Source organism: Coturnix japonica, chromosome 13 (genome assembly GCF_001577835.2).
Source record: "Coturnix japonica isolate 7356 chromosome 13, Coturnix japonica 2.1, whole genome shotgun sequence".
NCBI lineage: Eukaryota > Metazoa > Chordata > Aves > Galliformes > Phasianidae > Coturnix > Coturnix japonica.
The window spans coordinates 10,362,469-10,386,844 of record NC_029528.1 but is presented as its reverse complement, the minus strand read 5'-3'; the positions used below and the strand labels follow the sequence as shown (position 1 = coordinate 10,386,844).

General features: G+C 57.0%; 1 protein-coding gene across 2 annotated transcripts in view; it reads left to right on the top strand.

Annotated features, from left to right (window-relative positions):
* The window catches only part of PPARGC1B (PPARG coactivator 1 beta), a 38,899-nt gene that overhangs the window by 6,051 nt on the left and 8,472 nt on the right, over positions 1–24,376 (top strand). For both annotated transcript variants that reach the window (XM_015876088.2, XM_015876087.2), the window contains exons 2-7: positions 18,377–18,550; positions 19,530–19,742; positions 21,406–21,516; positions 22,050–23,163; positions 23,608–23,644; positions 24,033–24,097. In XM_015876088.2, coding sequence (XP_015731574.1) covers positions 18,377–18,550; positions 19,530–19,742; positions 21,406–21,516; positions 22,050–23,163; positions 23,608–23,644; positions 24,033–24,097 — 1,714 coding nt within the window. The remainder of the gene's footprint in view (positions 1–18,376; positions 18,551–19,529; positions 19,743–21,405; positions 21,517–22,049; positions 23,164–23,607; positions 23,645–24,032; positions 24,098–24,376) is intronic.

Sequence of the window (24,376 nt, the reverse complement as noted above, 5' to 3'; positions counted from 1 at the left end):
TGGCTGCAGCTGCAGTAGTGACTGGATACACACTTGTGTGACAGCAGCGGGCCACAGGTGTGAAGCATAACTCACATGACTGCCATTGGTTTTCCTTTTGCCCTGTGAGCATCGCATGTGGGTAGTAGTTTCACTGCCCCCTGTGCACCAATCAGGACACTGCTGCCATGGCCCTGCATCACCTTGGATGTTCTCCATGCAGAATATGTGCTACCCTGTCTCTGTGCTATAAGGGTGAGTGCTGCAGGCTGCACGTGGGGAGCCCACTCGGGATCCTGGTGGGGCAATTCTTTGCCTGACCTCAGCACTGGTGGCTGGAGGCAGAATGGGGCAGTGATTTGAGCTGGCCGTGCTCTTCCCTCCCTGCAGAGATTGCCCACCTGGCACCCATGGTGAACTTTGTTCCAGCTGCAGTCCGTGTCCTCCAGTTTCCCAGGACTCTCACAGCCTCAGTGCAAATGTTTGCAGCTTTCACGGCCCTTCACTGGGAGCTAATTAAGTTTAGCTTTGCTGCTGGCTCTCTTTAAACCGCAGTGCTTAGCTACTTCCCTGCCTCATCCCTGCAGCCTGGCCGGGAGCAGCGTGCAGCTCATGGGCACGCTCAGCACCTCGGGGTGAGCAGGATTTTAAACCTTCCCTCGAGCAGCATAAGCCTGCAGAGCTGGAACTGAAGCTTTGAAGCAGCCAGCAGCACAAATCCCTGTGAGTAGGCATGAACACAGGTAGTCACGACCTAACCACGCTAATAACGAGAAGAAACAATTGCAACTGTGTTTCTCAAAAAGGAAGTTTCTCTGCATATTTGGGCCCCACCAGGATACTGGCACATGATTTTTTTTTTGGGTTCTAAAACCTATTAGTCAGAACTCAGGCCTTATGAAAACTCTGTGGTTTTCTCAGTCTGAAAGGCTGGATGGTGTTAAAGCTGGTTTTGTTTTGTTCTTTGCTGTCATGTCCTTTTAGGAAGGAATATGTGTGCCTATTTATATGTTTATTTTGAAAATGAAAGCACTTGGTGCAAGGCCTCCTGCTGTGCGTGCTACCAAACAGCGCTGGTCTGGCGGCTGCTGTTCGTGTGACTGCAGCACGCAGACCCCAGGAGCCCCCACCCTTTACCCCCACGGGCTGGAATGAGAAGCAGAGGGTGTGTGGGACACGCTCATGCACGTGTGTCTCCTCCTCACCGAGCACAGGCTTCGGGATATGGAAGTCGATGCAAGAGGAAGGAAGCCAGGAGCCAAGAGGGGTGGGAGGTCGTGGGGAGCTGTTTGGGCAAGCACAGGCAAGGAGGGCTGGAGCTGCTGGGTTGGTTTGCTGTTCCATCTGTAAAGCTTGGGGTGTCTCCTCTCTGCTGCTTGCTCCTCCTGTGCTGCCCATGGGGATGGCTTCCTGCCCTGAGGACCTATTGCAGGGCTGGGGCTGAGCAGCTGTGCTGGCATGGCGGGGTGGCACCTGGGGACATGGTGAAATTCTGCATGCTGAGATGGCAAAGTGGCACTCAGGGATATGGCAAGCTGCTCTTCAGGACACGGTGAGGTGCCACTTGGTAACACGGCAGCCAGGGTCCTGTCCTGGGGTGAGGGGTTCCCTCCATCCCAGCCACTTTCCCCATATTGCCACTGGAGCTGTGTGTCTCTGTGCCACGTGCCAACCTGCCTGTCAATGCTGGGGAGCACAGCCCCAAGTCCAACAGAAAGTGAAGGCAGATCACTGGGGAGCAGGGACCGTCCCTGGCTCTGCTGCTCTCTCATGGCAGCCTAAGGTCCTTTTAAGTTTCCCTCTGTATTTATGTAACCCAAACTAACTCTTTTTGGAAACAGCCTCTCCGTCTCATTTAGATACCTAAATATAGCTGCCACTGTTGTGGGAGGATTAGCCTGAGAGTGCAGCGGAGGGGCTGGGACCTTTGCGGACAAGTTTTGGGGGGAGCTCAGACCTCTCGCACTGACCTCCATGTCTGTTCCCTGGCCATGGCTCACATGAAGTGGGGGAGCAGCATGCAGCCCGCTGGATCCAAGCTGCAGATTTTTCTCTAGATGTCTCACTGCCTTTTGAGGTGGGAGCCCATCTATGCCCAAACATGCTGTTTGTTTGCTTCCCTTGGAGGAAGGCGCCAGATTGAGAACCACACGGAGCAAAGCTTATAGCTGCAGGCAAAACCTGCAGTCCTGTGCTGCGAAGGGGACTGGTACAGGGGGTGATAACTTAGATCTGCTGGAGCAGAGCCACCAAATGAGACATGGGTCTGGGCAGCAGGAAGGGAAGGGAAGAGGAGCAAAGGTCTTTCTGTCCTTAGGTGGCTGGGGCACTGCACACATCAAAGCCTTGAGCTTGTTTAATGAAAGGTGTGTGATCTGCCCCTTTGAAACGTCAAGCCAAAACACCTCTTAGAAGCCCATTTCCCCTTGGCAGGTCTGTCCTCACCAGGTCCTGATGGTGGCCTTTCCTGTGCCACTGGGACCACGTGCTTGACAGGGCCACATGTGGGGACAGTGGTAGGTGTGGCTTTGGGAGGCCCCATCGCCCTCAGTGTTGGTGGCCTCCTCAGCTATGTGCTGCATTGGACCTTGATAACATGGAGGTGAGATGGAGGAGGCTGCACATCCAGCATCCAGCCGGGCAGAGGGCCCAGAGCGTCCCCAGGATCCTGGAGCTGCTCTGGCAGATGGCTGAAACCATTGCGCCCCGCTCTGAAGAATACAAATGTGCAGCAGATACGGTTACCCATCCCCGAGAGCAGTGTTAGCTTTCATCTAGATCGATATCCCTGCCTGCCCACGTCTGCTGGAGCACTCAGCTGGCAACTCAATGCCAGCCAGGACCAGACACCCGCCAGGGCTGGGCTGCCTGCTCCCGGTCCGTCTGTCCGTCTGTCGCAGCGTGCGGGCAGAGCCAGAGCCGACCACAGCACCGCCGCTGCGCTGTCGGACTCCGTCATGCGTAAAATGTAATAAATAGGGCCATAAGCCTTTTACGAAGTCTATTTCCACTCTTGGATCTGGGATTTAATGCATGGCTGCTTAGCGAGGCTGAGGATTTCAGGGGTCAGCGAGGCTAATTGCAGCGCTGTGCAGAAGGGCCGCGCTGCAGGGCCCCATGTGGGCAGGAGGTGGTGATGGGGACCTGGCGGGGGGAACGCGGCTCCCACCCTCCCTGTCTCCACTCCAGGGCCTGGAATGCAGCCACCACGCACAGCCACTTGGCCTGGGACCCCTGAGAAGTGCTGGCATCACTTTTGGGTTGGGGACCGTGGCAACTGGATCCAGCTCCAGCAGCTCCTGTAGCTGGAGGGCTGCACGCTGCCCATGAAGGCTCCAGTACCAGGTAGTGCAGGCTGGGCTGTGCTGGAGTTGTCCCTGCAGCCACCAGAAGTGACAAAGCTGCTCTGGGGTACAGCACCAGCCAGGTGCTGTGTGCATGGTCAGGATGGGGCTGGCTGTCAGCGAGGGAGAGATGGCACAGGGACAACCACAGCCAGCATGAGGGGGACCCAGATGCCCGGAGGCTGTTGTGCTGGTGAGGCTGTGCTGCAGATGGAGGATGCCAGCTCCGCTCAGTTACTTTCCCTGCTGATCCTGTCATCTCCATCTTGCACCGAGTGCTGAAGTTGTCATGGAAACCAGCGCAGCGGCAGCATGGCCCACAGCTCCTGTGTGAGATGTTGCAGCCGGCCCAGGCCTGCGGCCATGGCAGGTGGTGGGCTGGCTGCTGGTGCTGGCCATCATTGCCTGTCCGTGTGCCTCTGGGGCTCTGCTGTGCTTCATGGCTCTGCCATGCAGCATCACTTCCCTGGAGCTGTGGCAGGGCCTGTTCCATCAGTCCCAGGGGAGAGCCGTGCAGAAAGCAAGAAGAAAACCAGAAAAACCCCTATAGTATCACTATTAATAGCACCTTTGTACGAAGTTATCTTTAGCAGTGCTGTTCCACCTCCACTCACAGCAGTGATTGCACAGCCCCAGCTCCTCACCATGAGCCCCATGGCTCGGGGCAGTGCAGGGCCCAGGCTGGGCTCACCCTGCCACCATCTGCAGCTGCTCCCCAGTGGTTCGTGGGAGACCGCCTGCAAAGCCCTCCCTGCAGTGGGAAATGGAGCAGGATTCTTTTCCAGGGTTCGTTTCTCTCTGGTGGCTCCAGCTGTGAACTCTGCTTGCCTTTGCCTTTCCTCCCACGTCGCCCAAAGGCTTCCTCCCTGGAGCATCTCCACTGGGGGCCCGCAGCAGTGCTGGGACCACGCATGGTGAGCAGAGGAGGCAGTGCCGCAGCTTGACTGTCTGGGCTGGAGCAGACATTTTCCACTCATATTTCAGGGCGTGTTCTCATTGCTTTCAAGCTCTGCTGCTGCCTTCATCCACCTCCAGGCTCCCGCAGACCCTGGGAGGATGCAGGGCTTTGATGGTCCTCTGGGCTGTGCCATTCAACCCAATGCTTTGAGGCAGGATAGCACAGTGCCTGCAAGGGAAGGGCGGCTTTGTCCTGTTCTTGAACTCCGCAGTCCCAGAGTTTCTTGGTTCCTGGACTAATCCATTCTTGCTTTTAATGAGCTGCCTCTTTTGAGTGCTTTTCCCTAATAATCAACCCTCTGGGCTTGGGGTAGAGGCTGGAGATGTTCAATTGCTGACAGCCAGAGGCTGCAAAGTGCCTCCTCCCAGCTGAGTGGTGGGTCGCTTTGACACAACCTCTTCTTGTCATTGCAGCCCTTGGCCCCAGCCATGGAGCTGATCCTAGCACTGGGTTTTACTGTGTCCAGCTGGGGAGGAAGGAGAGAGATGGTGGGCAGCTTGCATCAAGGAAAAGCATTGCCTTAGAACTGGAACAAGCTGGGCCCACAGGGTCTGAAAGCAGGCTGCAGCCTTCCAGCATCACACTCAGGCTGTTCATGCAGCCCTACCAGCCAAACCCACGCGCTCTTTGTGGATGGGCATGCCTGCGCCGCGGGCTTGGCAGTGCACTGCCAAACCTTAATGATGGGGTTTGAGCTTGCTCTGTGTGTGCTCAGGAGCTTGGGCAGCTGCTTTTGATAAATGGAAATCTCCCTCCTGCGGGCCTGTTTTGTGCAGGGTGTGCACATGGTTTGCAGCTGCAGGCTCTTGGGAGCATCTGTCCAAAGGATGTTGGTCCTATGTGATCCTTCATCCCATGGTATCTGCCCTGACCAACCTGGAAGCTTGGGGTGACTTCTATAAGGATTGGTCTCAGTGGTGCCTCTGGCAACATGACAGCGTTTCATGTCTGCCACAGTGGAGGCTGAGCAAGGCTTTGTCTCCGGGCCATCATTTCTAGGGTGGCAATGATGCAAGGCGAGAAGGTGCTGGTGCTGAAGCTGCTTGGGTTGTTCCATTTATATTTAGCTGACCCACTTGCTGAGCGGGACACTGAGGGTCGGGGAATGGCTGACACTTCTGGGGCAGGATTTGTCCCCTGTGGGAGCAGCCTGAGCATGAAATAAGGAAGCAACCCTTTGGTGGGAGCAGGGGAACCTGGGGTGTTCTCCCGAAAAGAGCTGCTTCTCATTTGTTGCTGCCCTTGCCAAGTGGAGTGGACACGGTGTTCCCATGCAGCAGCCTCCCTGGGGTTCCTTGGCTCTGAGCGCCGAGCTGGCGGGGCTGGCACACCTGGGGAAAGGCATGTCCCCAAGGTGGGTCAAAGCAAAATGTTTGCTGAGGAAAAGGAAATTAATTATAGGAGCTTTGCTTTCCAAGCAACTGGAAAGGCCGATGTTTTTTTCTCTTGGCTGATAAACTAATTGTAAGGACAAAACCTCAACAAAAGCAATGCTCTTAAATGCTTTCTTAATTAATAATTCTCAATAATTAGTTGACGTCAATGGCCAATAAACATTTCAAAGAAAGGAAGTTGCAGTTAAGTGCTTGATACCTCTGTTCCTACAATCACCACGCTTGGGTTCTTGAAGCTTTGATGAATCCAACAATAAAACACGGGGAGGGCCAAGGCTGATGTTTGTGAAGGAAAGAAATTAGCAGGAAGGTGTTACGCCTGTCTTTAATGAGGAGGGCAGCTGAGCAGCCACGTGGTCCTGCTGCCCACCAGCGCAATGGCAGCACCCAGTGGGTGGCACCAAGGGTGCAGCTGAGCTCCACCAAACCCTGTTGCCCCCACTTGTGCCCCACAGCCTTGTGTGGGCACTGGGGGCTGCTTTCCTGGGGCAGCACAAGGGGCAGAGCAGCAACTGTCTGGGGAGTGCTGCTGCTGAGTACCCTGGATCCATGGGGGGCACTGCTGTGATTTCATCCTGTGGACACTCGCTTTGTGCTGCCTCCTCCTCCTCCTCCGCCTCCGCCTCCGCCTCCCTTTTCTTCTCCTTCTCATCTTCTTCTTCCTTCTCCTCCCAGTGATCCATCCTTAGAGCAGCACCCCCCAGGGCCTGACAGCACAGCTAGGTGCAGTTTGTGGGTGCTGTGGGCACCCTTCTGCATCTGATGTTGGCAACCCGCTGCTTATCACAATGCCCCAGCACTAGTACAGTGCTGGGAGGGTTAACATCCTCCTCCTCCTCTCAGCTTCACAGCCATCTTAAAGCAGCCGAGCTGGAGCCTTGCAGTCCCCATTCCCGCTCCTTTTACAGTATGTGCCGGCAGCTCCTGCTCCGTCCCGCTCCTTTCCTTCTTTGGTTGTCCCCGTGCTGACTGCCCCATGCCACTCCCCCTGCGCACCCCGTGGGGCCGTGCCCGTGGCCATGGCCATGGCAAGGGGCTTCCCACAGCAGCACAGGGCGTGAGGTTTGCTGAGGTTTCTCCAGGACGGCGCTCGGTCCCTGCCAGCAGCCAAGATGGATGCCAGCCTGCTGTCGGGCATGGCAGCGTGTGGGAGCTGCAGTCCCTTGGCAGGCACTGGTGGCATCTTCCTGCAGGGACATGGGCCCTGTTCTGAGGCCTGCGAGGGGAAACCGAGGCACTGCTGGCAATGGTGCAGAAGGGGATCCCAGAGCAGGCATCGCATGTGTGCACAAAGCCAGGGCTGCTCCAGGGGGTGGTGGCAGCAGGAAGGGGGCAGCCTGGGGACAGGCTTGCAGCTGCCACGCTGGGACCCCAAGTGTCCCACAGTGTTTGCTTGTGGCCGTGGAGCATGTGCTGCTGATGGACAGGTGGATGGATGGATGTGGCTGTGCTGCAGCTGCACTCCCTTCCTTGCCCCTAGCAGTGGGGGCAGCAGGCAACTTCTGGAGCCCTTCACAGCAAACCTGCTCCTGCATGGTGCAGGGACCAGGGTACAGCCATGCACTGACGGAGAATTGAGATGAAATGCACAGCCCTGCACAGCTGGACCCAGGTGCTGCTGCCTGCACCACTCTCTTTCAGGGAGCCACCGGATGCGTCCCCATTCCTGCCTCTAGCGTGTCTCAGCTGATGCCAAGCTGAGTCTGCCTGCTGCCAGCTCTTATTTTAAGGCTGTGTTTTTCAGCTGCTTCTGGCTCTGTGTCATCAGCGCGTGGTGGCCTGCTACCCAAATACCAGTGGCAGCACGCGGGTCTGTGCCCCGTGAGCTTGGGGGAGTGGGGGAAAGGCGCTGGGGCAGGGCAGCAGCTCCCAACTTGGCCCTCGCTTTGCTGCTCCAGCAATGCTGCCCCATTTTTGGCTTCCTTGGGTTGCTGCAATCTTGTGCTCAGGATGTTCCTTGGGCACGGGAAGGAGGAGAAGTCTGGGAAGGCACTGGAACATTTCCTTGTGCGCCTGGCCCTGTAAGCTGTTCCCTCTCATTTGGACTCACTTTCCAGCATCCACTCTCCCCCAAAAGATGGACTTTTGCCATCTGTGAAGTCTGGATGAGAAATGGAGCACTTAGACTGTGCCCTCGGCCCGGTGGGGCACGCAGGGAGGATCTTATGGCTTCAGGTTCTCCTGCAGTCTCACAAGATGAACTGTGCTGTGAGTTCATTAGAACATTGTAAGCCTGAGCAAAGACAGCCAAAGTGTATCCCTGCTTCAGGGTCCCCAGGTGAAACCTGAGGACTTCATCAGCTTCTGGTGTGAGCTGTGTGCTTTGTCCTTCCTGTCCCCATGTAGAGACATCCTGGGCTGTGAGTGCCTATGTCAGGGGTCTTGGGCTGGAGTGCTTGGGTAATTAGCAAGTGATCCTTTTCTCAGTCCTGTTTCTAACCCTGCTGTAGATGGTGTTGTTCCCACCACATGCCAGCCTGCTCCAGCAACCTCTGGGCTGAAGGAGGGACAAAGGTGCGGGATGGGAGGCATGCAATGACAGGGTGTGTGATGGGAGGACTGGGTGAGCCCAGCAGCTTTCTGGTCCTGTGAGCTGTTGCTCAGACACTGCTTTTGCTACTAATACAGCAGGGTTGGATTTACCCCAGAATGTGCACTGTGGGGTGAGGAGGAGTGTGCTGGGTGCACAGGCTGTGGGACAGCACTCACCATCCTTCTGTTCCCCCATCCCCATGCGTGGAAAGTCATCCTGAGCTTCTTGGCTGTGCTCTGGTCATTCTGCCACCACTGCTGCCCCAGGGAGTCGGGGAGACGGGGGCTGTGGGGCTGTTTCTTCTGGCCATGTGCCCTCTGCCAGCTCTTTGGACACCAGGTAGGGGATGCAGCCGTGCCGGCGGTGCTGGCAGTGGTGCCCCAGGAGCAGGTGTCCCAGTGTGACCCGGTCGGCAGCACGGGATGCCTGGAGTTCCCATCCTCCTTGGCCCCGTCTCAATGGGACTCAGCGCCAAGAGCAGAGGAGGAGGCTGCTGTGTACAGCAGACACTGCCTCAACCCAGATGGGTCACATTTGAAATGTATTCCTAACTTTTTTTTAAACTCATTTTTCCTCCTTCCCTGAGTGTCCATCCCTACCCAGCAGCATCCCATTTCCATCAGTGAGCTGCATCCCTCAAGAAAATTTTGACAAGGAGTCAAGGAGGATGCAAATCCCCAACACATTTTGGGGCACAACTCCTTCCCTCAGGAAAGTGCAACAGTGGAGCAAAGCCTGGTGTGAGCTGAATGTTTGGCATGGATGTCTGCTTACCCATAGCCCCAGGCAGACAGTGAGTGCAGCCAGAGAGAGTGCTGGCATCCCTGGCTGTGCTGGATCCATCTCTGGCTGCAGGCAGTGCAGATCTCTGCTATCTGGGGCTGGATCAGCATCCTGTGCTGGTGTCCTGGGTATTGCTGCTGCTCTCCAGAGCACTTTGAGTCACAGAGGTATTTTTAAAACCCAGCGCAGGCATCAGCATTGCTCCTGAGCTGGATCTGTATGTACCCCAGCTGGGTTTTCTCGGCACAGCTGGAGCACACAGGGTCTTGCCAGCCCCATCCCTCTGCAGGCCGTGTGCTGAGCTCAGCACTGCTCCTTCAGACAACGCACTGTGACTGTGGCTCCTGCTGCAGCACTGCACCTGCTGCCCACTGCGTCCTGCACATTGGGGAAGGCCAGCAGCCAAATGACCAACCTGTGTTCACGATGCATCCCTCCCAGCCAGGACCAGCACTTCCATCCCACTGCCCACACAGCCCCGCTTTCTCCTATGTGGCCCTTCATGGCTGTGTCGTGGGCACCTGAGCTCAGGAGGGTGCTGGGGCATGCACCTAGCTCTGGGGCAGTGCCACTGTCACCTTCATCCCATTGCAGCACCAGCCGAGCTGTGGCCGTGGCAGGGCAGCCTCATGCAGCACCCTGGCTCCTCGCACCAAATCCAGCAGCAGGCACAGTAACAGATGAGCAGTCTATATTTAGACACAGTGTCTGGAGAAGCATCACAGTGTTGCCAGCAGATTTTACTATTCAGCGCAGGCAGGTTTCCCTGCTCCTCCCCGCTTGGTGCTACCTTTGCAGAAGAGCTCATCAAGGACATGCAGCAGCAGCTGGCAGAGCATCCCAACAACCAGAGCATCGGCAGCACCACCCCGGAGCCTGGCACCACAAGGGATGTGCGGAGCAGAGCAGAGCATCCCATGGAGCCTGGGACGGGCACTGGCTTGAGGCCCTTTGGTTTTGGCAAAAGCCTGATTCTGTTGCATGGAAACAATTCCCTTGAGCTGGTGTGAGTGACTGGGGGATTAGAGAGAATTTCCCAGCTGCAGCCAAAGCATTGCAAACTCACGAGGAGTTCCTGCAATCCTGAAATGCAGGGAGTGTTGTGCAAAGCAGGAAGGTCCCTGTACAGAGCCAGGCTGCTCCAGGTCGGCTGCAATCCCTGGTGGTGTGGGATTGGTGCCGGGATGGGTGGGATGAGATTTGCATAGTGGTGCATGGTGCTCATGTCCTGGATTTTTCCTCCATTTTGCAATGCTGCAGAGGTTGTTTGGAGCAGTTGTTCTACCCACACTGGGTCCTGTCCCCTGTTGAACTCTTTGCTCCCAGCTGCACATGCCAGTGCTGTGGCAGTGCCATGCCAGTGCCAGGTGCACATGGGCAACCTTTCCTCCAGTTGCCTGTAGTGCACTCTGCACTGGGACACTTGAGGACACCTCAAGGACTGTGAAACTTGCTGACAGCGCTGCTTCGCAGCTGCATCTCACTGCCTCCTGGCAGCACGTGGGAGATAAGAGCATGCCGAGCTGGGGGCCGGGAGCCCCATGCCTGTGCCCAAGGGACTGTGAGCCCCCTGGGAGCAGGGATGGAGGCAGCTGCCTTCCTGGGGCTCAGCGGCCTTTGGGGAGGAGGAGGAGAGGGAGGAGGAAGGCACCTGACCATGAGGCAGCAGTCCAACTAGTTGTAGCAGCTCCGTTGCTGTTTGCATAAGCGGGCACAGCTCAGCTGGGGCTGGGGATGAGTGACTCCACCCAGGTACCCATGGTGGGGAGCTGTGTTCAGGGTGCTGGCACCTGGAGGGGCTGCAGTGTGCAGGGGTCCTTCACTTGCCTCTAGCATTGCAGAGGTTTAGAGGCTTCACGCATGGAGTGTGCAGGGTCTGTGCAAGGGGCCCGGCTGGAGCTGCAGTGTTGTGCTCACATTTACATTGGAAACAAAGGCGGCTGTGCTCAGAGACAGCTGGACCCACTGCCACCCAGCAGCCAGAGCAGAGGCAGCAGGGGAACGGATGGCCTCCTTTGGGCAGGAGATGGATAGGATAAAAGTGAGGCATAGAGGCAGTGGGGTTGGGTAACTGGAGCTGCTCACATGACTGAGGAGAGCTGCCAGGCACTGGGACCATTCAGAGTTTATGAAGGTGGCATGTGGAGCAATTACCTTAACCCCTGCAAGCCTTGCCACAGAGATGCACAGGAGGGGATGCTCAGCTCTGATGTTGGTTGGGGAGGTCAGAAATGGGAAAGGGAGCGCTCAGGAGTGGACATGGTGGTAAAAGCAGTGTCACAGGACATGGAGTGGGGCATGGGGCAGAGACAGGTCTGCTTTGTGACCAGGAGAGATGGACTTACCCATGGCAGGCAGGGAGGAGGCTGAGTGCAGCTTTCAGCAGCCCCTAGAAGCTCCTACCAGCCCTCACCAGCCCCAAGAATCCCCAGCAGCCCCACCGACCACCCCAGCCACTGCAGCATCCCCAGCGGCCCCCAGCAGCTGCAGTGGGGAGCTGCCAGGTCCCACCCAAGCGTGCAGCTCCCTGCGCGCCCATCGGTGCCTCTCGGGCTGGGGTTTTGGGAAAGGGAAAGGTGTGGTCCCTTGCAGGGGGTAATTTTCAAGAGTGTGAAGCTTTGTGTTCGTGTGTGATCGCTCTCATTAGCTCCTAAATGAGCATTTTGCCCTCAGAGGGATTTTTCTATCTGCAGATCTCAGAGCACTTTCATTCTGGGATGAGTCACTTTTAAGGAGAGAGAAGGTAGAGTCCACCTCTTTGCAGAAGGAGCCAGGCCAGTGGCATCAGTCCCAGCACCCTGCTATCCCTGGCACAACCCAGATACCAGGCAGCCCATTGTCTGGGTGGGATTCCTGCCTGCAGCTGCCAGGGCATCGGCTCCAGTGCGGACATGGGCAAAGCAACACATTGTGTTTGTTGGTGTGGCTATGGGAAATCCCCATGTGAAGCTTGTTGTTCCAGGGAAAGTGCAGCTGGGTGGTGCCGATGTGCTCACAGCCAGCCCAGAAGTGTTGACCATCACCCTGCAGAGCCACGTTCACAGCTGCCGGTCATGGGACATGAGTCCTATAACAACCAGATCCCATTTTGCCTTTCCATGCCTCATTTTCCACACTATAACCATCACAGCTATTCCAACATATCCCTGCATCCTGCAGGGCAGCAAGCAGGGGCCAGCATGGGCAGTGTTGCTTGCAGCAGGAGGTGCTGGAGCCAGGCAGGAGGGCCGGGCATGGCTGGTGCTGCCACCCCCGCTGGGATATGGGCCTGGGCATGAAGGAGCAGGCCTGGTGGGAGGTGTGGAGACATGGGAGTAGTTTTGCCTTTTCCGCAGTGGTTTTCATCCTTGGACACCTTGCGAAAGCTTTGTTTTTCCATATGGGAGCTGGGCACAGTGAGGCACTCCTCACAGTGCAGAAGGTGCAGGGTGAGCACAGAGCATTGCCTGGGCCCCTGCTATGCCATGCATGGGGAAACAGCACTTAGTGTCCCTGGGGGTGGGTGGGCAAAGGGAAAGAGGGTAGGGGGATCTTGGCTGTGAGAATCGGGGCTTGCAGAGCATGCAGGTGAGCGTGCTGGGAAGTTGCAGGCACATTGGAGCCTGTAGACAGGACAAGGATGGTGAGAAGGGTGCTGTTCCCCTCCTCCTCTCCTTCTCCAGGGTGGATTCTGGTGACCAGCAGGAGATAAAGCTCTGCTGTGGGTCATCCTGGGTTGGTTTTGGTGCTGAATGCCCTGACGGCAGTGTCATACTAAGCGTGCCTGTGGCAGTGGCACAGTGTGGTTGGTCCCGCTCAGAGCTCAGGCTAATGCGGAAAGATCCTCCTTGCGCCTTCTTAACCCGGGGTTGAACCTTCTCCATCTCATCTCCCGCCTCACCCTGATTAGCACTAAGTCAGTGCACTGCTTCCTCATGGTGCCAACGTCCCCATAGGGGTGTGAAGGCTGCAGTGCCAGCCTGGAGGCAGGAGCATTGCCCATTGCCCCTGGCACAACAGCTGGGGAGTGCTCCCCACCAGAGGAAGGGTGAGCTGATCCTGCAGGCGGCAGTCGCGCATTATCCCCACTCTCTCCTCATGCTACATGTGTAAGGGGTTGGCATTTCAACTGCCTTCAGCCTCAACTCTCACTTCACAGCCACATTTCTGCTGACATGGAGCAGAATGTGCCCCAAATCCCCAAATCACAGCCCTCCAGCTGCAGGGCTGGGCTGTGTGCCAAGCCAGGGCCTCCATGGGAGGAGGGGATGTTTAGTGATCACAGTTCATCCTCCACTGCCCTTCCCTATACTCAGCATTAAGATGGCAACTGCACCAGTGTACCACAGTGGGAGAACACACTCATGTGCAATGGATGGAAAGCTTGTGGTCTCAAGGGCTGCATTTCTCAGGGACCTGGGGATGATAGCGCCTGTGGGAAGCAGCCCTGGTGGCTCTTGGTGTTTGCTGGGTGCCCATCTGGGTGCTGCTGTTTCCCAGTGCACCCCAAAGGCCTCTGTGTTTCTGCATGTCACCCCTGCAGGTGCCTGAGCGAGGCTGATGGGTTCCAGTGCCACAGGCTGGAGCTGGTGTGGCTGGGGGAGATTGATAAGTGTGGTGACAATAGTGTGCTGCCCCACAGCCACCCCACACAGCCCCTGCCCACAGCTGTCATGTGGCTGCCAGCACCCAGAGTGTGGCAAGAGGAAGGTCTGAAAATAATCGCCGGCTCATCCTGTCCTTTTGAAAGCTGGCTGTGGGGAATTCTGGTGACAGCAGACTGGCTAATGGTCAGCTCCCCACTGAGTCAGGCACTGGCCCCATCCCACAGCGCAGCCTGTGCTGAGGGAGACCCCTGTATTAGGGGCTCCCTGCCTGCCCCAGTGCCACCGCTGCTCCCTGCCCCTCTGGGCACTGTCTGGGACAAGACCAAGGCAACCACAGCTGTACCCGGTGTGACTGCAACATGGAGCCCATGCAGACAGCAGTGGTTGCAGTATTAGAATGCAGCTCCACAGCCTGCGATGCAGGCACTGTGCTGCTGCCCTTCTTCCTAAACTCGGCACACCTTTGTTTAAAGTGTTCCAGTACACCTTTGTTTACTCAGGGCATTATCACACTATCTCAAGCTCCTTTATTCTGGGTCCATGCTGTGACTCAAGGATAGTTTAGTGCAATTTATTCCATCTTTGCGCCGTATCAAAGATATCCTGGCAAGTTCATGTTTATTGTTTGTAGTTAATGTTTAATATTTCCTATTACTCGCATCTTGTGGTTGATCTTAATTATACCCTTCTAATGTAAGACAAAAGTCAGTGAATGAGAACACTTTCATTGTGCTTTCGGCTATGGCTGTGCCTCAGACCTTGAGCGGCTCCGTGTGCTGCCTGCACTGCTTGGCTGAGTTGCTTGTCTGCATGGAGCTGTGCATGCAATGGTGCATGCAGCTGTGCAGAGTGCTGTGAGTGGAGCAGGGATCTGTGCAGGGGGTTGTGCAAGGCTGGCACTGCTGCCAGGGCTGCCCAATGCTGCAGCAGAGCAGGCAAACAGTGGCTGTTTCTGAGGAAGGAAGGCCCAGCCTGATGTTTGCTTTGTCCGAGTTTAAATGATAGCTCTGTTTTTCCTTCTGGCTGGGCTGAATCATTAAAACAAATCAGTACCAACTGAAAACAAAAGAGAGTGCAGAGGTCAAATTCCCCTAACCCCATGCCTGCACAGAGCCGGGCAGCTGGCAGCTCCCTCTGCCCCTCTTCCCCCAAACAACAGCACTGCGGCAGGGCAGGCCCCAATGCTGCAGCCCCACAGCTCTGCAGGAGGGGTGGCAGTGGCCCCAGCGCTATGGGGGCTATAAATAACAGGGGGGAGCAGGCAGCGACACAACCTGACACTGCACCGCTCCTTCGGTGACATTTTGTCAAATGCCAGTGGGGAGGGGGGCTGCTTATCTGCGGCACGCGCTTCGGTGACCTTCACAGTGCTGGCCAGGTGCCTCTCGCTATATTTACTCTTATTTATAGCTCTCTCCTCCACCAGCCCGTGCCCCCCTCCTGGCACTGGGGGCAGCCGCCCCTTGCCATGCTCTTATCAGGGAGTGAGGCAGGAGCCGGCACAGCCCTGTGGTGACAGCTCTGGGACGGGCAGGTGCTGGCTGCAGGGGCACATGGGGTATGGTCTGTCCTCATGGGGCACCAAGATGGTAGTGTTGCTGCCCCCTCGCTACCTTGCCCTGGCTGGAACAATCTCAGTGTCAGCCGCCTGCACAGCCATAATCCGCATTTCAAGCAGTCTGTAATTACGGGTTTCCCTAATAAGCGCGGGTGGCTCTCTCCAAACTCCTGCCCAAGGTGTTTCTTTCCTTTCCAGAGCTCGGGGTGCAGCATTCCCACCTGCAGGAGGGCTGTAGTGGCAGCCGCCCGTGGGGCTCTGGATTTTCTCGCCTTGCAGCCAGGATGCCACGGGCTAATTTGGAGCTCTGTCTCCCATGTGTGTGTGGATGTGTGTTTATCCCTTAATGCCTGGAGCAGACACTTAGTGGTGGGGATGGAGCAGCAGTGAGTCACAGCCTCGCTCCCAGTGAGGGCACAGATCTGGCCCCTTCCTTTGCCCTTCCTGGGAAGCCCCCTCTTTCCTTCCTTTTTTTGTTCATTAGACACAGGGAGCAGCAAAGTGGCGTGTGAGTGACAAGCCGATTGCACAGCGTCCTGGGGACATGTGTGCAAGTGGCGGTGCAGATCTGCCCTTCCAGCTTAACTGGGATTAAGCCATGGAGAGGCTGCCGTGCCCCATCCGCGCCGGCAGACTTCAGAGCCTTGCGCTCGTGCAGCACCGCTGAGCACAAGCATGGCGTGCCCGCTGTGCCCAGAGCTGTGCTGCAGAGCACTTGGCCATGACTTCAAGGGCCTGCAGGCAGGAGGCTGCAAGATAAGGGCCAGTGCTGCCTCAGTGCTGTCCCTGAGCTGCAGGCGCAAGCTTGCTGGTGCCATGCATGGAAGATCCCATTGCTCTCTGGGAGCCCCCAGGCCGGTCACGACCACACTCACCACCAGCTGGTTCAGCCTGAGGAGACCGAGTTCACATCGAAAGAGAAAAAAAAACATTTTCCATCTTGTTAATCCAATATTTGAAATAGAGCCGGGCTCCTTTCTTAGCAGATGAAACCTCACAAACACCTGCATTGAAGTTAGTGCTGCTCCAAAGCGGGAGGAAAAGCTGCAAATCAGCTGCTAGGTGATGCTGCTCAGGCAGTTTCTCCCAGCAAAGGCACAGAACAGGCTGGGAGGGTTCATTGCTTCAAAGAGGCTGCACTGTGTTTTCTTAGGAAAGGCCTGGGCAGAGCAGGGCCCCAGCAAACAGCCGTCATCACGGTCACCTCTGGACGTCCCTGGCAGCCTGTCCCTCATGCTATCGCTGCTCCTGGCTCAGCCATGGTACACAGGGATGCTGGGGACAAGGAGTAGAGAGTACCTGGAGCCAAAGTATCTCCACAGCACAGCACAGGGCTACTGAGCATGGCCAGCTCTGCACAAACCCACAAAGTGAGCACAAAGCCCCACTGTGTGGGTCTCTGCACATCTCCCAGGTGGGCTCTGCTCCCACTATTGAGGCTCTGGCTCTGTGTCCCCAGAGGACATAGGGCTGTGGCATGGGGACACCCTGGAGCTGTTTCTGCTGCAGGATGGGTTGGACATGGCAGAGTTCCCTGCAGCTCTGGCTGCAGCCATGCAGCAGCGTGCACAGGCCAGGTGTCCGGTCTGGAGGATGCCTCCGAATTTTCGAGCATTTCTCCATGGGTGTTTGCTGGCTGCACACCAAGAACCCATGGCTGATCTTCCTACAAACTCCCGAGTAAAATTAGAACAAAAGTTCACTCCTCTCCCAAGGCAGCAGGAAGTGAAAAGGATGGGAAAAGGGAAAGCTGGAACAGATGAGGTCCCATGCCCACAGCAGCCCCACACCAGTACCACACTTGTACCACACCAGCACCAGTTCACGCTCTCCATCCCCACTTGTGCTCCTGACCTGAAAAGATCCTTCCTGCTGAAAGCCTGGCAAGCGGCCTGGCACAAGGGTGTGGGGCTTTGGGGCACTGCTTACCCATATGCGAGCTGGGAGTCCAGGAGCATCCATTGCGGATGCTGTCTGGGGTCACAGCGGTGCGGGGCACCAAATGCCCGTCTCCGGGTGCCCGGCTGGGGCAGCTCCACAGCATTGGATTGCAGGAGTTTATTTTTACCCAACCCTGTTGCCAACGGGGACGTGTCACATCTGCGGAGTTGATCAAAAGACGTCCCGAGCACTGGTGTCAGCTGCTCCTTGTGATCTCAGCACCAAGAACTTTTCCCTTGTGGCATATCAAAAGGAGCAGGAGAATTTGTCTGCTTTGCTATTTTTAATTGAACATACACACACGTATATATGTGTGTGTATGGCTTTTCTAAAAATAAAGCCTTTTGCCTGTGTTCCCATGGGAAGATTTAGGGAGAAGGGGGAGCTGGAGTTGTTGCAGAAGATGAGAAATACAGAAGCGCTGCCTTTGCCCTTCCTGCAGCTCAGTTTGAGATCCCTGTCCCCCCACTGCCTGGCGGAGCAGAGCCCGTCAGCACTGCGCAAGTGGAGGCCACTGTGTTTTTCTGCCTCTCTCACGTGCTCAGATGTTTGCCTGCTTTGAAATCCATTTGCTGTGTAAACAAACTTGCTTCCCACATCACCCGAAAACTCCCCCTGGGCAGCCAATGCTGGGGCGATGCACGCGGACCTTTCACCTTGTGCTGGAACCCCGTGTTTTGCTGGAGATGCACAGGGGGAGCAGGGCAGGTGGGTGCAGCTCCATGCAGGCAGTGAGGAGCCAGGTGGGAGCAGGGCAGGTCTCAGCTCCGTTCAGTGATTCAGTGAATATTTTTAGCTTGGTTCCTAGAGCTGCAGTTGCCCCACATGCACATGGATGGTGATGATCTCTGTGCCGTTTTTCCCTTCTTGTCTGTGCAAGGAGCCTGACGGGCCCTCATTGCAGTGCCTTGGGGTGTGCAGCTCCCCAAGGAGCACTGTGCTGCCACATAGCAGGAATGGGGACAGGGTAAGTGGTGCCAAGTCATCCTGCAGAGCCTTGCCATGTGTGTTGTATGTTTGTGTGCCCATGACTCTCACCTCTCTCTATTGCTGGGGCAGCAGGATGAGCCCTGAGTGCTGGCCATGCATCATCAAAGGCAATACAGGCCATGCTGCCGGCTGCCATACCCCAGGCTCTGCCCATGTGGGCTCGATACATGCCCAGACTTTCCATTTTATTCCAGAATGCCACTGTTGGAGTCTAAGGAATGTGCTTGAGAAGAGGTGATGCGTGTGGGTACCCCAACAAAACCCCATGCATTGCAGCTGAATGCTCACTGCCGCTCTCCTCTCTCCCCAGTATGAGGTGTCTGATGAGGAGCACCTCTACTCCGACTTCCCCGAGATTGATTTGTCCCAGCTGGATGCCAGCGACTTCGACTCAGCCGGCTGCTTTGGCGAGCTGCAATGGTGCGCAGAGCACTCCGAGACTGAGTCCAGCCAGTACAGCACCGACGACTCTGAGCTTTTCCAGGTACCCAGGGAACATGGGGACACAGGGACACATCCCTCTATGTACTGGAGACAGTACCATTTGTGTAGCATTGAGTGAGCCAGGCACCAGGGACCCAAAGGCAGAGGCATGGGGAGCACAGGGTGTGTGGAGAAGGGAGGGATGGTGCGGTGGGACTGCTATTAATATCCCCTCCCCAGCTGATTAGTGCTCTCATTAATTTGCACGCTGTCTGTAAATGGAGCAGGCAGAGGAAGGCTAATGAGGAGGTGCCGAAGCCATCTTTCCCTAAACTCTTTATTCTCTCATGCTGTGGCCTGGATGTGTCCATCCTCTCAGGGCTGCCATGCCCTCCTGAGCATCCCCAGGCCATTGACATGGAGGCCAGCTTGGCTGGGTCACTTACAGAGGGTCACTTTTGGGAAAGGAGGAGGATTTGGTCTTAAAGAAAAAGAACAACAACAACAACAAAGTCCCAATATTTTCCAACCTGGCCGTAATAACAGCCCTCTGGCTTTGGTGCTGTGCTGATGCTGTGCTTGAAAGTGGTCCAGTCCTGCTGACGGACCTTCATCACGAGATGCATATTTTCCGCTGAACTTCCTGGGGAAAAGATAAACAGAAAAGAAATGTAAAAGGCAGGCCTGTGAGGCACAGCGGAGCATGATGAAATGCATCCCATTGAACTCGTGTGCGCTGCAGTCTTGTGCCAATAACAGGAGGAAAAGAAACGGAGCCAAAAATGGAGCATCCTGCTGCCTTTCCCTGGAGCCTGATCTAGTAACTGCAAGAAAGGTTAGGGCATGGAACAGAAGATATTTAGTTTTCAAAGAAGAAGAGAGGAGCAAGGGAGGCTGCGTGCAGACAGCAGTCCTCCTCGTGAGCCTGACTTTGCTCCCATTTTAATTTTATGTTTGCTTCTTGTTGAGTATGGTTTATGTTAAGGATATTACGGAGGAGGACCGAAAGGTGCCTGAATCCCTCTCCCTGCTCCTTTCAGATAATAGACAGCGAGAATGAAGCGCTGCTGGCGGCCCTCACCGAGACACTGGATGATATACAGGGAGATGACGTGGGCCTGGCTGCCTTCCGATCTATGGAAGAGGGGGACACGCTCAACCATGCCTACACCTCGCCTGCCCCCTCCCCCAAACCCACCGCCCCGGTCACGGGGGTGCCGCCCCCGGCCCCCGAGGTTGATGAGCTGTCTCTAGTAAGAACCCACTTCCTACTGTTTAAGGTGGATTTGGATGAGCCCCTGATAAGCCGGCTGCATGGGTATGATAGGAAGCAAAGGTCTGAATTTTTTCATTCTAGGCTTAAAACTCTCTTTAACCGTCAATGCCAAAGCATATACTTGTATTGTATACGTATACATGTTCTGCATCATTGCTGTCACCTCCATCGCCATCCTCACGGGAACAAGCTGGGTGCTTCTCTGTGTGTTCCAGTATCTATTTAAGGGGGTGGGGGTGGGTGCCACCCACAGGGGGTGTCACGAGGTGGGTGGTGGCATGGCAAGACCCACAGCCCCTGTTAATGCCAGGCGAGGCTGTGGGGCTGCCTGGGGCTCCCTCTAGAGCATCACAGCCCCGAGGCCCACCCTGTGTCCCCAGGACAAAGCTCCCACTGCTCTCTAACGAGGGACAGAGGGGACTTAGCCTGAGCACGAGCACTGCGCTCAGCTTGCAGTGGGTGGGTGTAACCCCCCCATGCCTCCTCCACAGCTCTCCAGGGCTGTGTGGCCTCAGTCCCTATGGCCTGGAAGCAGAGCATCTGTCCTGGTCAATGCATTTCCCTACTCCTCATTTCCCGGCCCGCTGCAGCATTCGCTGCAAACCTCTGCCATTCTCGGGAAGTCCGCTGGGATGGAGGCACTTGTCCTGCTCCCTCCCAGGGCTCATGCCCCCCCCAGGCCCCAGCCCTGCTCGGGGTCCCCCCCAGCCCTGCTCTCTGGTGGGGAGGAGTGACATCCAGTGGTGAGAGCGTGCATTTCCACCTCCCACAGCCCCGCGCGCAGGTGGGTGTATATATCACACACAATATGTATGTGTATATATAGGATGTATACGTTGCAGGGGGAGGGAGAAGGTGCTGATTGCTTCCACCAACAGGAGCTGCACACCCAAAGCCCCGGCTGATGTCCTGACCTGGGCACCCCCATTCTTATCACCCCAAAAATCCCAGTGCCTGACTCAGGGCACTCCAGATCTGTGCCCCTGTGCAGTCCTACAGAGCCCACATGATCTCCTTGTGCTGAGCTGCTGTTGCCTTTGGGCGCAGCACAAAATGCTGGGTGCAATGTTTTTTTTCCTGAACAAAAAAGGGTTTTTGAGCAGAAGTGTTTTGCTAACCTGGCTGTCAGAGCTGTGTGTGACCTCAGGAGAACCCCACTCTGACCACCCCTGGGATTGCAGTGGAGTCTCTGTAGGAATTGCACTGGGGGAGAGCCTCAGCCTGACACATGAGGTTATATCTGCACAGTGCTTTGCGAGCTCAGTGATGAGCAGGGGCCTCGTTCTGGATGTTACAGCAGAACGAGCCTTGGGGAGTACCCAAGACTGACCCAGATCAATCACCATGTAAATATGGACTCTGTCACCAAAGGACAGAGTTGATGGAGTGTGGCATGGAGCACAACAGCTCCCATGTGGTCAGAACAGGGATGGCCCTGGGAAGAAAATTCCCCTGCTCCTGCCCCACATCTCTGCTGCCCCTGTGCTGCTCCTGGGTGTGAGGCTGCGGACACTGGGAGGTGTGAGACCCCCTGTCTTTTTCCCCTGCATTGGGAGCTCAGCACTGGGCACAGCCCCCCGCGTGGTGCTCGTTGGTGGAGCTGCCATGCTGACACACTCTCTCAACACTTCTCGTTGCAGCTGAAGAAGTTGCTCCTCTCTCCATCGCCTCTGAGCTGTGAGGTGCAGAGGGATGCGAGCGCCCGGCGCCCGGGGACACCCAAATCTCGGCCCTCCCAGCCCTGCACAAAGGTATTTCCTCAGTGATGCATGCACAGAGAGGGGACCTGAGCCCCGTGGTGAAGGGGAACAGCATCATGGGGTGGTGGAGTGCCCTCTGCTTTCCTGTGTGTCTCTGTGTGTCTCAGCAAAACCTGTGGGTTTGTTCTTCTTGGGGAGGATGATCTGATTTAATTTGGCCTGAGAGCTCAGTCCCCTCCCAGTGTCACTAAGCGCTGCTGTATGGGAACTTCCTCTTGGCCCCCTCCCATCAGCCTGCAGCCACCATGGCACCACTGGGTCCATGGAGCACTGCAACTCCCGGCCCCACACTCCCTCCTGACCCCAGCAGAAGCTGCCATCAAATATTTTTCTACTTGGATAATGGTAATTAGGATGGGCAAATTAGATTGCCTGGGAGCAGCTGCAAATCCCTCCTGGGAAGGAGGAGCTCCATCATCCCGTGTGTCTCAAACATCCCATGTAGCTCTTCCCCTGCTCTCGGTGCCGGGACCACATCCATCTGTAGGGCACAGAGCTGATGGTTGGCTCTCTCCTCTCCCAAGGTGGATGCTCCCCGGGACCGGCGGGCGGGTGCCCCGCAGAGCCGCAGCTGCACTGAGCTGCACCGGCACCTCACCTCCACCTCCCCCTGCACCCAGACCAAAGCTCCCTGCGCACCCGAGCAGCGCCACAGCGGCCACCACCAGCCGCCCTTGGGTGACTGTGCACAGCACGAGGACGACAGCGACTGCAGTGAGGACTCGCTCAGCTCCAGCGACGCGGTGCCCTCTCCTTCCTCGGCGGAGGGCGGCTCTGATGGACGATTCTCCTGTGAGGGTGGGCTGCACTCGGTGGTGGAGCTCATCCGCTACATGCACACCTACTGCCTGCCGCCCAGGAAGCTGCCCACCCGTGACACTGCTGATGCCAGGCCCCAGCCCTGCAGCAGCCCCTTCAAGAGAGCCAAAGCAGACTGTGCCCCGCGAGAGAGCCGGCCGGGCTGCGCCTGGCATGCGGCTGGGGCCTGCCAGAAACCCGCAGCCTCTTTCTCCATCCTGAAGGAGCTGCTGGCACGGGACCTGCTGTGCGATGTCAGCAAGCCCTACCGCCTGGGCAGGCCGGTGTATGCATCTCTGGCCCGGCTGCCTGCCTCCTGCTGCCCTGCAGTGCAGGTCCAGGATGGGGAGGAGGCTGGTGGGGCCTGCAAATCCAGAGCCAAAGCAGTGCCAGAGAGAGCAGAGCCACGGCACAGCCCTGGGACCGAGATGGAGGCCACGCAGGAGCCTGGCAGTGTGGAGGTGGATGGAGGGAGGAGTGCGAGCACCCCGGGCATGGCTATGGGGAAGGTGGCCCGCAGGCCCGAGAGCGCCGTGTACGCCGTCCGACGGTCCAAGAGACTCAACCCTGAGCTGGGCCACTGGCTGTCCTTCCTTGACGAGCCATCCCCCAACCCCGCTGTGCCCCAGGAGGCCTCAGCCAGTGGGGAGCCCACTCTGTGCCCGCCACTGGAGGCCTTCCCTGCCGAAGAGCCCGCTGCCGAGGTGGAGGTGGGCGGCACAGAAGAGGGAGATGGCAGGAATGCGGTGCCACCAGCAGATCCCCAGCCCCTTGTGCCGGCATCCCCGGGGGATGGTGAGAGCTGTGAGATCCAGCGCTGTGCCCCCCAGCAGCATGCAGGTGAGGGGCGGGGGTGACCCCCAGGTGCCGTCTGTCTGTGGGGTCCCACGCATGGGGATCTGGGAACTGTTCTGGTGTCGGGGTGCTGTGTCAATCCACTCCCCCCTTGCCTCCTGCCTCAGTTTCCCCACCCTCACGGCAGGAGGAGGCAGCGGGTGCCACAGCAGCAGCCCAGCAGACATTGGGCTGGTCGTTCCCCTGGGGTTCAGCTGCGCCAGTGCCCCGAAAGCACAGCCGGCACAACCTGTCCATGGCAAGTGCTTTGTGCGCATGAGTGGCTCCAATCCGTTGGCCCAGGCCAGGCCACGCTGTCCCTCGTGTGGATGCCATCACCTCACTGGCAGTGGCCCCAGCCCTGGCTCCCGCTGCCCCGCGCCGCTGCCTGCCCACGGGCGCTGGAGGGAGCGCAGCTCCGCCGGTAACCCTGCTTCTCCTGCCTTTCAGAAACACCCCGGTGTCTCACGCTGTCCTTGGCGCAAACGTAAGTGCACACAGGATCTGTGTCGACAGAACTAACCGCGCTGGGGCTGGAAAGCCGTCTCATTGTGTCCGGCTGGGCATGCCAAAAAGCAGAGGGATGTGCAGCGGGGCGGGGGTGTGGGAGCCACGCGTGTCACCTGGGTGCAAGGGGCCGGGGGGCTTCAGGCCCTTAGGTGAGGGCAGGTGCCTGGGGGATGTGTCCCAAGGTCTGGCTGCAGCTCATCCCCAGCAGTGGCAAAGAGGGCACGCTGCTTGCCCCAGTCACCGTCAGGCACTAGGAATGGTGGGATAGTACGTTTGTAGGCAGCATCTTTTCAGCCTCCTTTTTTGTATTTCCTGCCTGTATTCACCTACACACATTCTTTTCCTTCTTTTGTGCTGTTCTCCAGTGACTCTACTTTTGGGAAGAGAAACTCGGAGTCAATGTTGACCATGGAGCTGTGTGGTACAGCAGGTAGGATGCGCTTCTAATGTCTCACTTCTCCTTGGGTTGGAGAACAACCTGAGTCCATCTTGGAGCTGCCAGTGTGTTCATCCTGTGCTATGGGAGCCCCCATCATGATCAGCCATAGGGATTCTTAACACTGTGAGCAGCTTCTAGGCTCCATCTTTCTGAAGTGCAGGCACTGCAAAAGGTGTTTGGATGTGGGGGCTGGACCAGGGGGAAGGGCGAGTGTGGTGGTCCCACTGGGGATCCAGCATCCTTTTATCCCAAAGTGCTGGTGAGTGGATA